Source organism: Mesoplodon mirus (genome assembly GCF_964341445.2).
Source record: "Mesoplodon mirus genome assembly, chromosome: 17".
In the NCBI taxonomy this organism is placed as follows: Eukaryota; Metazoa; Chordata; class Mammalia; order Artiodactyla; family Ziphiidae; genus Mesoplodon; species Mesoplodon mirus.
The window spans coordinates 24,906,328-24,923,493 of NC_138993.1; the positions used below are offsets into that span (position 1 = coordinate 24,906,328).

Sequence of the window (17,166 nt, forward strand, 5' to 3'; positions counted from 1 at the left end):
CATTTATAAGTCCTCCAGTTGCCCCAACTTGCCCTGGATTTTGAGTACACCTGGTATTTCCCCTAATTGAAGGAATCAACCCGTGGCACCTAAAAAGGTGCTAAGAAATGAGGAGAATGGAGATAGAAGAGAAACCCAACTTTCATTAAAACTGCAACCCTCAAATTAAAATTTCCCATCAATCTTATGCCAGCATTTCCCTTTAGAGCCCCGAATGAACTGCCAAGTAACACTTTCTCTCATTTACCCTCCTAGTACCTAGTGCAATGCGGCAGCGCCCAGGGTCCATATTAGAAGTCAAGCGGCGTGTTATTTCCACTTGAATACTAGTTGGATGGACATATATTGAAAGAAATCAAGAGAAAAAAAAAAAAGGAAAGCTTACAAAAGACAGACTTCCAGTTCAAAGTTTATTTGCATACAAAAATATATTATAATGGGAAAAGCATAGTACTGTCTCCAACTATATATAATTAATTACAAATATTTTCATAAAAGCACTTTAAATTACAGAAAAGCTATGTTTTAAGAGGAAATACAACATTAGCATGAGTCATCTGTTCTAACACGCTGCAAGCAGGTAAACAAAGTCAATTTCTAACTTGCCCAGAGATGAGCCCAAAGGCATTTTTAGGACGAGAATGAGAATGGCCTGGTGGTAGATGAACAGCATCTCTGGCCCCTCCAGCAGCAAATTCTGTAGCTGATTTTATCAGGTCCTCAGAGCTCTCTGAAGCTTCTCCCTTATGATGAAAGGACCCAGAGCTTCTTGCTTCACATACCTGTCAACAGGAGAGAGAGAAGGTGATCCACTCACGAAAGCCAACAATTCCTATGCTTAGCCAGAGCACACCTCTCAGACAGGCATCAAAGCACCAAACTTACTGGCAGGCTTCCCACGTAGTATATCTCTGATTAACTGGTATGACTGGCAGCCTGCTGCAATTTCCATGAAGTCAACAGGCATGTCACATGGGTCTAATACAAATTGTGCTGCAATTACAATCACCTCTGTCTTCTGATGGAGGGTGGTACAGCACATAAGAAAATGGGCAACGAAACCTTCCAGTAAACAGAAACTGCACGAGAACTTTCCACCTAATACTTAGGTCTGTCTGAAACCATGTTTAAGAACAGAGTTCTTTTTAAATAACCAGCTTTGGATCTATTTTTTCAGATTCTACCCAGCTATTTAGCAGAGTATAGCATAAAATATTTCTTAAGGAAAATCAACTCTTTCATTGTAAAATGAAAGGGGCTAGGGTGTAATTCTCCAGGCCTGTTGTGTGACCGAATAAGGCCCGCCAAGGGTAGAGTTGCTGAAACTGTCATCCGGGAAACTCTAGCTGAGCCTTCTGGCTCTTGCAGTCCTGTTCTTTGGAAATAGACTGGGTGGATTGATTCTCAGGGTCCCTTCTTCTAGGCATCCCCGTAGCAGTTCTGATCTAACATCCTCAGGTCTCAAAAGTTTTGGTCACAGAAAATGGGGTGCCATTAGTCTAACTGCCAGTGGGAAACAAGGTACTGTGTACCTAATCCAGGTCTTTTAGTAATTGGCATGGGTCTTTGGTTACAGGATCTCCCGAAGCCAATTCTCTCTTTGGGGACCCAACCCTCTAGAAGTCAGACCTCACCAAACCCCTGATCTAACTTGTGAAATTTTCTCTGGCCCCTGAGATGGAACCCCCTGGCTTGTCAGTATAATGCTTGATGGTCAATAGGCTGATTTCTTTTCTGAAAAGCCTGGCAGGCCACCATGCTGGTAAGCCTCCAATCTTGCTCTAACTACTACTTTACTCTCCATTTCTCAAACAAAATGCCATTGTTTGCTGGTGGTCAGCTCTCACTGTTTGGAAAGGCACACGGTCTCCTTCAATGTAAGCTTACCCTCAGAATTTCTTTCTGAGCCACTAGGGTCCTGTTTCTGAACCTACAAAAGCCTTATGATGCAACTTCCTGCCCCAGGCAAGCTGGTAAACATTACAACACTTTATCAGAGGTGCTGGTTGGGTTTTCTGTTTGATTTTTTTTTTTTACTACCGGGCATGCACTCACTTGCTAAGGTTCTGTCGAGATCAGCAATAAAGTCTTCTAGCTCTTTCGTGTCTCCTAGTTTGGCTGAAAAACAAGAGTTGAGGTTCAGTTTCCGTATCCAAGACAGCTGATGACTCCGACTTTTCCAGAATTATGCGACCCCATCTCTTTGTCTTCAGAGACTTTATTAAAGAGTGTCCTGTACCAACCCTAAGTGGCTGCTCCAGTGTTTACTTATAGTCAACTCGGAAACTTATTCGAAGATTAGCCTAAATGTTTCTTTCTGGTTTTTGTAGTTCATCACCCCCCATACCCCACCCCTATCCCAGCAACCTGGAAGAAGTAACTCTCTTCACTACCTTAAAAGTTGGGAGATGCGGGGAGACAGGGACAGGGAAGGAAGATTAAAAGTTTGAACTTTTTGATTGTGTAAGATTTGAGTTAGTCAGAATATTCGGGAAGCACGGCACTGTGTGGAATGGACACCCAGATTCCCTAATTCCTGCTAAACTTCTCCCCTGACGCAATTTTGTTCATGCTGTCACTCCAGGGCAATGCTTCAGCCCTCATGGTCCCTCCAGGATGAAATGAACTAAGCACTACAGTTCCGTGTCAAAATGGTACAGAGGGCTTCCCTGGTGGCACAGTGGTTGAGAGTCCGCCTGCCGATGTAGGGGACACGGGTTCGTGCCCCGGTCCGGGAAGATCCCACATGCTGCGGAGTGGCTGGGCCCGTGAGCCATGGCCGCTGAGCCTGCGCGTCCGGAGCCTGTGCTCCGCAACGGGAGAGGCCACAACAGTGATATGTCTGCGTACCGCAAAAAAAAAAAAAAAAATGGTACAGAGAAGGCGACAGGAAGCTCCTGGGTCTAGAGAGCCTCATCCCATCCAGGTGCCAGCACAGAGTAACAAGTCCTCATTATGATTTTGTTCCCTCTATATCCTGAGACAGGTACTTCTTTCTGTGTATCTTACTTTTTTCTCTAGAGTTCATCATTCATGCCCTCTCTGAATGCACTCCTGGATATTTTTATTAATTAGCCCCCGCTGGCCACAAATAGCTCATTGTTCTTAGCTTTTAAAGTCAATTTGCCACTAGGGCTTTCTTCTCCTCTTTACCTACCTCTTGAGGATCAGGTAACAAATCTGGGTACATTTTAAGCCACTTTCTAGACTGTTCTGTCTCTCTCAATTCAATAGATCCATTACAGATGAGGGGCTGGACAACGGCAGAGTCCCCAGTGGCTGCTAACATTGTTATGTTGAGAAGAGGATTTTAAAATGTCCTTTTGAAAAAGGGGGAAATGCTGCCTTCATGCCAGAGTGAGAAAATGATGGAATCTTCATATTTCTTTTTAACTATGTTCCACTTTTATTTCATTCTGCAACGATTTTCAGCAAGTATAATGTTTCTTAAGGGAAAAAAACTGCTTTTGTTTTCAAAAGGGCACTTGCCCAATATAAAAGAACATTCAGCTCTCTGGCTGGAGACACTTTACTAGTTCCAAAATACAAGAAGCTGCTCATGCATCTTTAAAAACCTTTTCAGCCTATTAATATGACAGTAGAGGTAGGATGGAGCTGCCATTTTGAATTATGTTAGATCATTACTTGTTTCATAATGATGACCCCATTTAATTGCTAAATTGGTCATCTGAAAGCATTAGTTAAAGAGTTAATGCAAGAAAAAGAACCCAACTTTCTGCAAAGCCTAACTGCTGAGTTTTACATTCTAGAACCAACCAGTCTTGGGAGGCCACTGTCATTTGACACTGTCTTGATGACACCACAAGAGAGAAAGCAAAGTCTAGCGTCTACATGTCTTTTCTCCCTGTGAATTTGGTTTCCTGCCCCCTAGTTATCTGATTTCACTTTCACGCTGATCAAAATCCTGAGAACTGACAAAATCCATTCCATGCTGTACTATACTAAGATACTAGTCTTCTCTATTTGTTTTGCACATTTGGGAAAGATTGGTTAGGGGGAAGGGGGAAGAAAGAAGAGGCTGAGACGCAGGAGGAGGGAGGAAGGAAGCAAAAACACTCACAATCCAACTAATGAACTTACCTTTCCGAGGAGGGACAGCGGGAGACAGAAGAGCTGGAGTGCTGTCTGTTGGAGAATTCAGTTTTTCATCACTGAAGCTGAAGCTGTTCCTATAAAGTGAATCTGCACCTTTCAGGAAAGAAAACAGAACTCATTAGAAACGATTTTCAGTCTTATGGTCTATTGCCAACCAACAGTTTATCTCCCAAAGGAGCAAAGTTATAAAAAAAAAATAGGTTGGTTTCCAGATTTTATATTTATGCCCCCAAATGATTTGAGGCAGGAGAGTGTGCCTGTATATGTGTGTGAGTATGTGTCTCCAATCAGGCACACCAAAGGCCCTGGCTTCCCTAAAAAAAAAGAAGGGGGTGACAGGATCATCATGACCAAACCAGCCCCCTTTGTGACAAACCGGAGCCCACTGCCCAGTGGGTGTCTAACTGACAGCTAAGCCAATGCTTGGCCGATGAGGGTGAGGAGCTTCCCTTGGGATCTGAGACATAAGGAACCATCTTTCCTGGAAAATGTCCCTTCTGCCCTCTGAACCCCCTAAAATACAAAGACAAGGTTGGATCCCACGACTTAATAAGCCTCCCTGCCTGCTCATGAGAGAGTCTTTGTCGTGGTTTTCCTAAGCTCCTACATTCTGGGGATAAGCTAGAGGGTCAAAGATAAAGATTTCTTCTCCCACAGGTTGTCTATTACAGTTTGGGTGATTTGCTGCCTCCATTATCATACCCTCAAAGACCAAAGCAAGAGCAAGGCAAGGTCCCAGAAGCAGGGCTGAGCTGAGTCAAGGAAACCAGCCCAGCTACTAAGTATTCAGATGCCCTTGAGCAAGATAATGTCTCTGGGCCTCAGTTTACCCATCCATAAAATGGGAAGCTGGACTAAATAATCCTTAAAGTCCCCTCCAGCTCTGAAGTTCTGAGATTCTATTTCTCTAAGTCCTGCCAAGGGGTAGGAAACCAACCCACGGCCAGCCAGCCGTGTGGCTGTGACACAGAAAGGAACTGCTGGCTGAGCTGCACTAACTCAAAGGCTCAAAGGCAGACCTGGTGGTGGAAGCAGGATGTGGCCTCTGAGGTCACAAAGGAACAGCCTTCCCAGCTAAAACAAAACACAAAGCCAGGCACGGCTGTAGCAGAGATGAGCTCTGGGAAGGCTGTTTGGGTGAGAGACGGTGGCTGAGCCATGAGGACCTGGTCAGGCTCCCTGTCCTCCTTGGGATTCGCTCAGTTTTATCCAATCACCTCCAGCTCAGGAAGAGACTAAACCACCTTTCTTTGGTCCCCTTAACTCAAAATGAACAGGACTAAGTTACAAAAGACATGCCCAGAATAAAAAAGGGTTTTCAGAAGCAGAGGTTTCTGGTCCTAGGAGAATTCCTCTTCATCCCTACAGACTGCTCCAAGTTCCTGGAGCAGTTCCTGAGGCCTCCTTACTGGTCCTCCCAGCCTCCCCTGACCAGGCGGCCCCAGAGCCATTTTGTCTTCCTGGCCTACACACCCATCGCATTCAGTTTTCCAAACATGCCCAACCCTCACAGTTGATTCTTCCTTCTTAGGTCCAGCCCGGGTCACCTAAAAGGATGACAACCATTTTTCAAGGCTTTGATGATGAACACCTACTGAGATCTGAAACACCAAACCTTACCCTTACATTTCCCCAGAAATTATTTCCCAGAATAGTGGTCCTTTGAGAAGAGCTGTGTGATCAACGAACTCTAAGAAACACCAAGCACCCCTGGAGAGTCCTCTGATGTAACCCCACTTTAACGTGCCTGAGACATCTTGTGATAAAGAAACAGACTCAGGGACTTCCCTGGTGGTCCAGTGGTTAAGAATCCGCCTTCCAATGCAGGGGACGCAGGTTCGATCCCTGGTCGGGGAACTAAGATCCCACATGCCACGGGGCAACTAAACCTGTGCGCTCTAGAGCCTGCGAGCCACAACGAAGAGACCAGGCGCCGCAACGAAAGATCCAGCATGCCACAGCTAAGACCCGACTCAGCCAAACAAATAAATAAATAAATATTAAAAAAAAAAAAAAAGAAAAGAAACCAGCTCAGTCCTATTTCCCCTGGTTTACTTGCCCTTGGGACAAGCGTCTCAAGACGCTTGTACTCAGTGGAACTCAACGTGGGAAGCCCTTCTGCTCGCTTGTCAGCTGGGCCGCCCTCTGCAGCATTCTGGGTTTTCTCAGGGGGAGGCCTTTTCCCTACGCACTGGAAAGTGGTCACGCCCATCACAGAGACTCGTTACTGCTTGTCGCCACGTCAGAGGCAGGAGAATCGCCCCAAATAGAACCCGAGAGACTTGTGGGGAAAAGATGAGGTAAGACTGAGGGGGTTAGGAAAACCACAGAGGGCGCTGGGGAAGCAGGCCTCGTGCCCGGACTCGTGAGCCAGGAGAAAGGAGTATGATGTCTCTGGAACATTATCCTTGGCTCCAAAGGACACCCGAGAGCATCACCCCCATCCCTGGCCCAGAGTGCTGAACCCAGGACTCGCTGGCAGCACCCCTGGTCTCAGTCTCACCACCACACCCTGCACTGCAGGCCCTTCTCCTGACTTGGGACTTCACCTCTGTTCTGCCCCGACTCTCCATCAATTTTACGTCCATGTATACTCATCGCTTGGGAGGGGGCAAACACACCCCCACACACACCCCCACACACACACACAATTTGTTTGCCGCACACACAGGTTGACCAAATGCTGTTGAGTCTGGGGGGAAGGAATGACCTAGACATGGAAAAGGTCATTGCAAAATGGTAGGAAAAAGGAATCCAGTGAGGATTCATGAAAAATTCAGGTAACTCACTTGGTTTTGAGACTCTGTAGCGTCATAGTATACTAAGACATCACCACGGCTTACGTCTTACCCTTTAGAGCCTGGTGTTTATGTGCCTTTTTGATCTAAGTATTTTCCTCAAACTCAGAAAATATATAGACAAACTGCCTGTTATTTGACTGACAAATTCAGCTGCCAACTATTAAATACACTGTTCAAATAATCAGAAGTTGCCTCTTACTGATAATGAACTTGTGCTACTCCCACAATGAAGGAGGGGAAAAAAATTCTAGTTACAATACACACACACACACACACACACACAGGCATGCCAACATAGCATATGCTCACTTCCCCTCTCCCCTCACACCACCGCCCCAGACTCAAACACCCACACACACACACACAGCCTCACACACCAGCTCACTGCTACACCCTGACGCCTCTCTATTTCCATGAGTTCCAGTGCACAATCCGGGCCTGACCTGACTCCAGGCTCCAGAGTGTTCAACCATCAAAAGGAAATGAAGCCCCAGCACCCCTGAGCCAAACTTCCCCACAGTTGAGTTCCACCCTGTGTGCATAACTGCTCTACACCTTATTCCCCAAAACAATGACCAGGACAACCGCAGGAGCCCCAGAAGCTGCCACCCTAGAGATGTTTGGCACCGAGGCCGTGTGAAAGCTGTGTGACCCTGTGCAAGTCACTTCATCTCTGAACCTTAGTTTCTTCTCTTGCGAAAGGGGAATCGGTAAGCCAGGCGCTCCTGTGATACCTATGGTTTCATTGCTTTTATTCTGTTTTCCCAGCAAAATGGAGGAAGACACACTCAGGAGAAGAAAGGTCACCACAGAGAGTAAGAAGATTCAAGATTCTGGGCCCAGGCTTCTTCCACTTCTTCAGATAAATTCCTAAGAGAAAATTTATCTTCAGAGGTGCCCTAGAACAAACCTCCCAAGAACAAACCCACAGACACGGAAGTACCCCAAGCTCTAGACCTCTCTTTACCCTTTATCCAATAAAATTTCATTCCACGGACTTACAGTGAACAAGATTTCATGTTAGGTGTATATTAAAAGGGAAGCAAAGCCTGACCGCCTGTTCTTTTCATTCCCCTAGAACTCTATTTCTTGAGTTCTAGAAATAACAGCTCATTAGTCTGATAAAGGACAGGAATGTGTCACAGGCTGATAGCATAGTAATGTATTGTTGCCCCACCCAATATTAGGTGTTGCCATTAACAGGGCTTCAAGGGACACATAACGGTGATGATTTGGGGAACCGCGGCAGGTGGCAAGACTAGATATTTTAGATGTTGTAAACATCTACCGCTATCGGCTGTAAAGCCCCATCAGAAATGTCCTTGGCCAGTCAACTTGGTGCGCTGAAGCTAGGAACCTCGAATTCAGGGACCAAGTTTTCTAAGACATCATCAAAAGCATTGTGAGCATATTAAATATGCAAACATCTAACTGCAGGAGCGCCAACAGAGCTTGGGAAACTCAGCTACAAAAACAGAGGCTTGTTTAAAAGGTAGACGTGCTTATTTCATTTGGGGGTGGGGAGAAAGGTAATTTGGGGTTGGCACCAGCGTGTGCTACTCCAGAGGAAAGGGAAACCACAGACAGTAACCCTGGCCCAGAGCTCCTGTAAATATAGAACAATCCCACACATTTCAGGCAAGCAAACCATAGTAATTAACTGAGAAAAAGAAAGCCTTGGACCTGTTTCCCTTTTGCCACAGGGAATGGTATGCGGGTGTTGGGGGAGGTGGGTTGAATCTCCTCCTCAAAATCTAAATTCCAACAGCCTCCCTGAAAGTGGGATATAATAAGAAAATGTTCCTCAGTTTCAGCAGTATCGCCCCCACTTCCCTTCTGAGACTGCTCAGTCCCTCTAGATACCCCTCCAGGTGTCAGCCAGTGACACCTGTCACCTGCCTGGAATTCCTAACACACACCAGGACACCCTGAGGGCTCCTAACTTCTCAGTCTCTCCCACCTTGAACAAGTTCAAGTTCTGGTCTCAGTGCCTCTTAGGCCAAATCAGCCAATAGGCTACCTGTCATGCATGCCCCCCCACCAGGGGCCATACAGTCCCCTCTCCCAGGGCCAAGCTAGAAGAGTCGAGGCAAAGAAATACAGACGTTCTAGGTCCTGCACATGCTAAAGAAGCCAATTCCTCATTCCCTACAATGGCCCTGCAAAATCATAATAGCTCCAGCATACGGAGTAGACTTCAGACGTTTTCTGTTAAGTAGCAAAACACTTCCCCCCTCAAAGGAAAAAGGAAGCTCCAATCCGTCAAAGACATAAGTTTGCATCACCTTTTAAAGTTCCAGTTAATATTAGAAACTTCTTACAAAATCCATCGGTGGAATCATAAATTAACACATTGGTTAAAATTTAGTATCTGATGAGTTAAAATGTCATTAGACACATTTCAGAAGTCATGCTGTGCGCTTACAGTTTTGAAAATACTAAAAAAACAACAGATTTTTCAAAATAAGTTCAAACCAAAGATGTGCACAATGCCTGAAGCACCTCCGAGGATCACGTTTGAACCTCGCTGCCCTCCTAACTGTGCTGCCCTTTTACTGCCGAAGTTGAAACCGCTCTCATGAAAGTGTCTGGTGTTACCTGTTGGAACCGAAATCTAGAAGAAAGAAACAAAAGGAACTATTTTCATCAGCCCCCATTTGAATGCCACCCCTAATGTGAAGTTATCTTGCCACTGTTATTTTGGTCCTCTTCATGTCTTAGAAGGATTCCCTGTAAGTGGAAACAGGAAAGAGTATTTCCTTATTAAATATCCGTTCTTCTCTCCTATCTAAGTAACTTGCTTCTCTGGGTGGAAGAAGGAGTGTCTACTTTTTCTCCTTTGGATGCAAGCAAGCGAAATATTTTTTAATTGAAGTGTAGTTGATTTACAATATTGTATTGTTTCAGGTACACAGCAAAGTGATTCAGATATATATATATATATATATATATATATATATGCATACATATATTTTTTTCCATTATAGATTATTACAAGATACTGAATATAGCTCCCTGTGCTATATAATAAATCCTTGTTATCTATTTTATATATAGTAGTATGTATCTGTTAATCCCATACTCCTAATTTATCCCTCTCCCCCCTTCCCCTTTGGTAACCATAAGTTTGTTTCCTATGTCTGTGAGTCTGTTTCTGTTTTGTAAATAAGTTCATTTGTACTAGTTTTAGATTCCACATATAAGTGATATCATATAATATTTGTCTTTCTCATCTTTTTTTTTTTTGAGAGAAAAGAAAGGGTTCTTCAAGAAACAGGAATGCAGTAGGTACGTCTTCAGAGTGACGGAGCTGTAAAGGTAGAGTGAAAACCAAGGTCCCAAGGGTTTAGAGCTTCACGCATAACATTTTCTCACAAGACACTGGCTCAAATGTCTCTGACTTATGTGACACAGCGTGGCATGTGCATTTTCTTATTTTCTTAAAAGCATCAAACAGAACAAATATTTTCTTCCTCATCATGAGCTTATGGATGTTTCTAACATCATCATTAAATAGCATCCTTTCCATTTCACAGCTAGAGAAAATGAGGCCCACTCCTCATGCAGGGCGCTAACAGAGCTCAGCCTGGGCTCCACAGACCCGGCCAGGTGACCACTGCCTTGAAGAGACACCTTCAGACACAACCACCATTGATAAACAGGCACATGATCCCGGTCCAGTGAGACTTCAAGTCTATCCCGGAGGACCTGGTTCACAAACCAGCCAACCATCCATGGTGATAGAGCAAGACCTTAGAGAGAGAGACAGCCCAACGGGTTCCACTATTTTATCAGAAAAAAGGAGACAACAGTGCCTACGCTCCAGGACTGTAGCAGAGGTCATACGAGATAACACATTTAAAGCAAAGCAAAGAGATCATTAATGGTTAGAGCTAGTAAATAATAATAGTAATCATAGAAAGAGCCGGGCAAAAGAGAGCTGCTCTTCCACACACCACAACTACTGAAACCCGCGCGCTCTAGGGCCCGCGTGCCGCACCTACTAAGCCTGTGCGCTTAGAGCTCGCGCTCCATAATAAGAGAAGCCACCGCGATGAGAAGCCCGCGCACCGCAAGGAAGAGTAGACCCCGCTCGCCGCAACTAGAGAAAGCCTGCGTGCAGCAACGAAGACCCAATGCAGCCAAAAAATAAATTTAAAAAAAAGAGAGAGAGCTGCTCTTATTATGATCATCCTGGTGCGTCTCCCCTTTGGTGGGCTAAATTTCAGTAGGATCCACGTCTCTCAAATATTCTCTTCCACAGAAAAGCATTAAACAGACAGATGAGTATAACACATGTCTGTGATCCATTCTTAGTGGCAATTAAGACACATATTATGCGTCCTTAAGAAATTACTATTTAGATACACTGCTTCTGCCAGGACTATTTCTAACCTGCCTCGTGGAGGCCAAACTACACATTTATAGAAAAGACTAATGTCATCTGAGCCTTCTTTATACCCTCCCGTTTACCTCTCTAACCACCAAACTAAGGGTTAGTTTAACAGTTAACAACAAAAGCAGAAAACAAAGTACACACACATACCCTAAGAAAAACTACAGACTATTCCAAATATCTCCCCCAAACTGTTAAGAATGTGTTTCGAGTGCCTTTTCTTTGAGGCCTCTGAAAACAGATCCCAGATCTGAAACCCTACCCAGAGGGAGTTGCAATCACCCATGAATGGGTGAGCTCAGACCGTATTCTAGCCAAATGCAGCTGTGGTTTAGAAAGGAGCTGTTCTTTGCAAGACAGCGGCACTGGACAGACCGTGCCAGCTTTCTTTCCCACGGGGGAGAGAATTTGTACTTGATGAATAACTTGCTCCATGCCCCAGTAGAAGGAGACATATTTAAGTTTGGCTACAGACATGGAGACAAATTTCAAAATTTTTTAGACTTCTCTTTGAAATTGAAAATAAGCGGTCTGGTCATTAGCAACAAAGTCCAAACATACTGAACGGAAAATTAACAGCATACGATTCCATTCCCTTTCACCTCAAAAGCTGCAATTATTTCTAACGCTTGGGCAGGGCTGCCAAGAAAAGTCAAGCTGGAACTCAAGTTTCTGACTCAAAGCCTGAACTGGGTGGCGAGTGTCCTTTATTCCTTTTCAGAAGGACAGCTCGTGTGTAAGCCTAGGACTGTATCTTTGCCCTGTAACAAGGGGGAGCTTCAGATTTCAAAAGAAGGGAATCACAAGGAAAGGTCATTGTTTTTATTTCCAGAGTCAAGGACAACAAAGGGAGTGACATTCACGCTTGTATCCCATCTAGGGAACGAAGCCTCAAGAATTACCCAGAAATGTTTAAAATTCACTTTGAAAAATAGTAAGTAATCCAGGTTGGGTAAAACAGCAGTCACATAATACTGAAAAGTCACCCGATTTGCTGTTTGACGCCTGAAAAGGTATCCAAAATCCTTACAGGACACTCAAGTTCCTGGAAAAAATGGTCTCTCTTTGTAACAAGGTTGCTTAGGACAGAGAGACATGGGGGGTAGTTTCCACGATGAGCAAAGTCACCAGAAAGCAGCTCTGGGCTCATGTGCTCTCTGCCCACCCCCAACTGGGTGGGGAGTCAGAGCCAGCCGTCCACGTGATGGACCTGCCTGAAGGATGAGGGACACTTTCTAAATACTTGAGCTCAGCAGTGCCAGGGATTCTTCCAAAACTTCAGGCAGTGTAGCAACAAGTCTGGGAGCTCAGGGCCAGAAGAAAGTGCAAGAAGTGTTTCAAAAATCTAAGAACGGGAGCTTAGGAAACCTTTCCTGGTTTCACAAATATGTGCATATTATGCCCTCCCATGCGCCCCGACCCCATGCCTGTGGCACTTGCTCCACATCTTCTGAAGATACTGCTGAGAGAGGAAAGACGGGGGAAGGAGAGGAGGGGAGGGAGCCGCGGGAAGGCCTGGCTGGGGTCCCAGGAGTCCTGCCGCTTCGACCCTCCTGCCTCCTGACACCTGCCGGCGGCAGGTAGACCAGCCTGCCCTCCAAGAGCCTTCCCGAGACCATGCTCAGGGGTCTTGTCCCCGCCGGGCCTGCAGCCCCGGAGACGCCTAGAGTCCTAGAGACCGCGCTGAGCTTTGGGGCTATAACTCCGCCCGGCCCCGATAAGCAAGCTGAGCCCCGAGCCCAGAGCGCTCCTTCGCGGGCCGGGTACGGGGAGTCCCCAGGGCTCCGGCACCTTCCCCGGCGGGGCCACACTTACTCTCCGAGTCGCTGAAGCCGCTGCTATCGCTGACGCTGGCGCTGCTCCGCCGCTTCATGCGCTCCAGGTGCTCTTCGTAGTGGAAGTGGCGCTCGTGGAAGGGCGACGCGAAGTCGGCCAGCACCGCATCAAACTCGCACAGCGCGTCGCTCAGGTCCCCCGCGTCGGCCGAGTCCAAGGCCGGGGCTGGGGAGGGACGGCGGGCTCAGGTGAGGGTGGGGCGGGGCGGCCGTCCCAACCCCGGCCCGGCAGGGGCCGTACCGTTCCCGAGGATCGCTAACTAACGCTGACCGCGCGCTGGCCCGGGGACAGCCCGGCTGTCGCTGCCCGCTGCTCGCTGTTATCTTTTAATACTCTCCACCACCCCCGTGAAGTGCGCCTTGGTGTCGCGCCCGTTTTCGAGATAAAGAAACTGAGCCTCGACCGGGGGAAGTTGCAGGCCGAAGGTCACGCAGCTAAGCGGACACAGCCGAACGCTTTCCAACGCGCTGTCGGGGACTCTTCCCCGCGTTCGCTCCCCGAGGGCGCGTGTGAACCGGGCGGCGGTGGGAGGACTGAGTCAGGATGCGCCCGTGACGTGTCGGGCTCGGACCCCCAGCCCCGCGTGGGGAGGAGGCTGAACCCGCCCGCCGGAGAGGCTGGGGGAGGGATGCAACGAGACGACGCGGGACCCCGCTTCTTTCGCGCAAGGCCCCGGCTTTAAGGAGACCCCCACTCACCTGCGGCCGCGGCGGCCGCGGGGCTGCCCTGCGCGGCGGGCGGCTTCATGGGCGGGCTAGGCCCGGCGCGCGTCGGGGGGTCCTGCGAGGTCTGGGCGCGGGATCGTGCAGACGCTCCCGCTGAGGCCGCCCGTCCCCTCTCCTGGCCTCGTCCCGCTCTGCCTGTCCCCTCGCCCGGCTGCGCTCCCGCCTCGCAGCTGCCTGCGCCGTCCGCCCGCCAGATCTTTCCCGGCCGTAGCCACCGGCAGTCCCGAGGTCTTATAGCCGCGGGCGGGGGCGGGCCGGGGCGGGGCCACGGGAGCCTGGCCGCCGGGTCTGTCCCTGCCGCCGTGCCAGGGACGCCCCTGTCCCCCAGGCACCGCCCTCGCCACGCGCCCGTTAGGGAACCGCAGTGACGCGGAGTCGCCGGAGCCCAGGTTACAGCCCCAAATATTTACCCGCCGCCTTCCCCGCGCGCCCTGACAACGCGCCCCACGAAAGTAGCTTTGGCGACACCAGGGCCCCAAAGAGTTTAGGGCTGGTGCTCGGCTGATTCCCGCCCTGTGCCCAGAAGCTCCACGAGCCTCAGTTGCCTCATCTGTGAAATGGAAATGCTGAGCCTCCTGGGTTTGTTGCGAAGAATAAAGCAGGCAAAAGCCGTGGAAGACCCAGACCCATATGGGAGCCGCAGAGGGAGTCTCCCGCGCGTCCCCTCCCCATTGCCCCCAAGGGACTTGAGGGTTGCGGGTGGACGGAGTAGAGAGGGTAGGGGGACAGAGGGACAGACGTCGGTGGAGTCCAGGAGTTGACGAACCTTCATTGTTCCCATCCCCGAGCCCCAGAGCCTGACTACGGTCCTGGGTGTTCACGGCAGCCCCGACTTTGTTCGGGAGGAGTTTGTTAAGAGAACAAATTACTGCGTAGATGGAGAGCCGCCTGGCAGGGGACGAGTCCTGACCGTGAAAGCCCTGCACATTGCACTGCCCGATGCGGTAGCCACTTGCCACGGGTGGCTTCTTAAATGCAAAGCAACTAAAATAGAATAAAATGACATTTTCAGTCCCACAGCTGCACTAGACACGTATCGAGTGCTCAATAGCCATCCTGGCTCAAAGTGCTATTGGACGGCGCTCCCAGTGTCTCTGACCCACAAACGGGTCTCAGAGGGAAAGGAGGCATCTTACTGCGGTTATCAAGGGCCTCCTAGGGCAGGTCTCGGCATGCACCATTTCCAGGCCCACAGCAACCCTGAGAGGTAGAACTACTGCTTCTGTTCTACACAGAAGGAAACTGAGGCACAGAGAGGTTAGGTGATAAGTTAGTCACATAGTGATGGAAAGGCAGGTCTGACGGAATCAACCTCAGTGTCCATCGACAGATGAATGGATAAAGAAGATGTGGCACATATATACAATGGAATATGACTCAGCCATCAAAAGGAATGAAACTGAGTTATTTGTAGTGAGGAGGATGGACCTAGAGTCTGTCATACAGAGTGAAGTAAGTCAGGAAGAGAAAAACAAATACCGTATGCTAACACATATATATGGAATCTAAAAAAAGAAAAGGTTCTGAAGAGCCTAGGGGCAGGACACGAATAAAGACACAGACGTAGAGAATGGACCTGAAGACACGGGGAGGGGGAAGGGTAAGCTGGGACGAAGTGAGAGAGTGGCATGGACATATACACACTACCAAACGTAAAATAGATAGCTAGTGGGAAGCAGCCGCATAGCACAGGGAGATCAGCTTGGTGCTTTGTGTCCACCTAGAGGGGTGGGATAGGGAGGGTGGGAGGGAAGGAGATGCAAGAGGGAGGAGATATGGGGATATATGTATATGTATAGCTGATTCACTTTGTTATACAGCAGAAACTAACACACCATTGTACAGCAATTATACTCCAATAAAAATGTTAAAAAAAAAAAAGTCAAGTCTGTATGGTTTCAGAGCCACTTTGGGCTTCACCACACTCTCCCTTTCTCCACAGTGTAAGGTGGAGAACTGAGCAGACAGGAGGAAGAGGCTCCAAATAAGAGTGCAGATAATCCAGGTCCTTGAAGCAACAGTCAAGGCGTGTGCATCTTTTTTCTTCCTTTTCCCACCTCCCTTATTAAATTCTTTTTTCTCTCCTCATGCTCTTTGACTTGCTGTGGTACCCACTGGGGATGCCCTGGGATAACGGAGCAGCAGCCGGTCTGGGAGCTGAGGCCAGGGAGCTACCTTCCAAATGAAGCCCTCCCTCTTTGGTCAGGCTGGGATGTAGGGTGGCGGGATGTAGCCCAGCTCTTGCCTGATGGCTCAGGGGCCCTCTCAGCTAAAGAATCAGTTAAGCTGATCTTCAAAAGAGCCTACAGAACAGCCCCACTTTTTAACAGCCATGACAATTTACTAAGAGAGTGACAGTGAAGATCACCTGTTTCTACCAGGAGAGGTTGGTTGGTTGGTGTCTTCTGCACCCCATTGTAAGGGAACTCCCTTGCCCAAGCGCTGGGGAGATGAATGGGCAGGGGCCTCAACTCAAAGTGTCACCCCCTCTAGGACGGTGTCACTTCCATTATGGAGAACTACTGCTCCCTCTCTTTCCTAATTATAAATATAATATGAATGTACAGGAAAATATAGAGAATTCAGTAATAGCACTCTGGGTACCCACCAATGAGAACTAACACATGTGAATATTTTGTCATTTTTGCTTCAGATTTTTTTGAGATGTAACTTATATATGATATAGTATGCAAATCTTGAGTGCACAGTTTGGTAAATTCCTACCTACATATACACCTGTGTAATTACTATCCAGATCAAGATGTAGTATTTTGTCATCACCCCAGAAGGGTTCTCTGTGCCATTTTGCAGTCAATAGCACCCCAGAAGTAACCCCTATGGTAACCCCTGTTCTGAATTCTGCCACCAGGAATTACTTTTGCCGACTAAAACTCCTTAAAATCATACTGTATGTATTCTTGTCTATCTGGCTGCTTTTGTTTAACATAATGTCCAGGAGGTTCATCCATGTTGTTGCGGTATGAATCCGTCCTCCTGTTGGTGGACATTTGAGTTGTGTTGCTGCCGTTGCTACTGTAATGTAGCGCAGCAAGGGGTATTCTTACACGTCTCCCAGCGTACAAGAGTAAGAGTCTCTAGGGTATGTATCTAGAAGTAGAATAACCAAATGGTATGAGTATCTCTAGTCATTGGCTAGTATAAATAAAGCTGCTGTGTACAGCATGGGCATTTCTTTTGGTGCACATAAATACTCACTTCTCCTGGGTTTATATCTAGAAGTGAATTTCCGAGTCACAGGATAGGCATCTGTTTAGCTTTTGAAGATACTGCC

The 17,166-nt window shown here is 47.7% G+C and overlaps 1 protein-coding gene across 1 annotated transcript; it reads right to left on the bottom strand.

Annotated features, from left to right (window-relative positions):
• Positions 1 to 396: 396 nt before the first annotated feature.
• RGCC (regulator of cell cycle) lies at positions 397 to 14,097 on the bottom strand. Its single transcript, XM_082602286.1, has 5 exons — positions 13,848 to 14,097; positions 13,129 to 13,314; positions 4,102 to 4,209; positions 2,056 to 2,118; positions 397 to 782 (listed from the first exon to the last, which is right to left on the bottom strand). Exons 1-5 carry the CDS (start codon positions 13,894 to 13,896, stop codon positions 775 to 777), a joined length of 414 nt encoding a protein of 137 aa, XP_082458412.1. The 5' UTR covers positions 13,897 to 14,097; the 3' UTR covers positions 397 to 774.
• Positions 14,098 to 17,166: the final 3,069 nt, after the last annotated feature.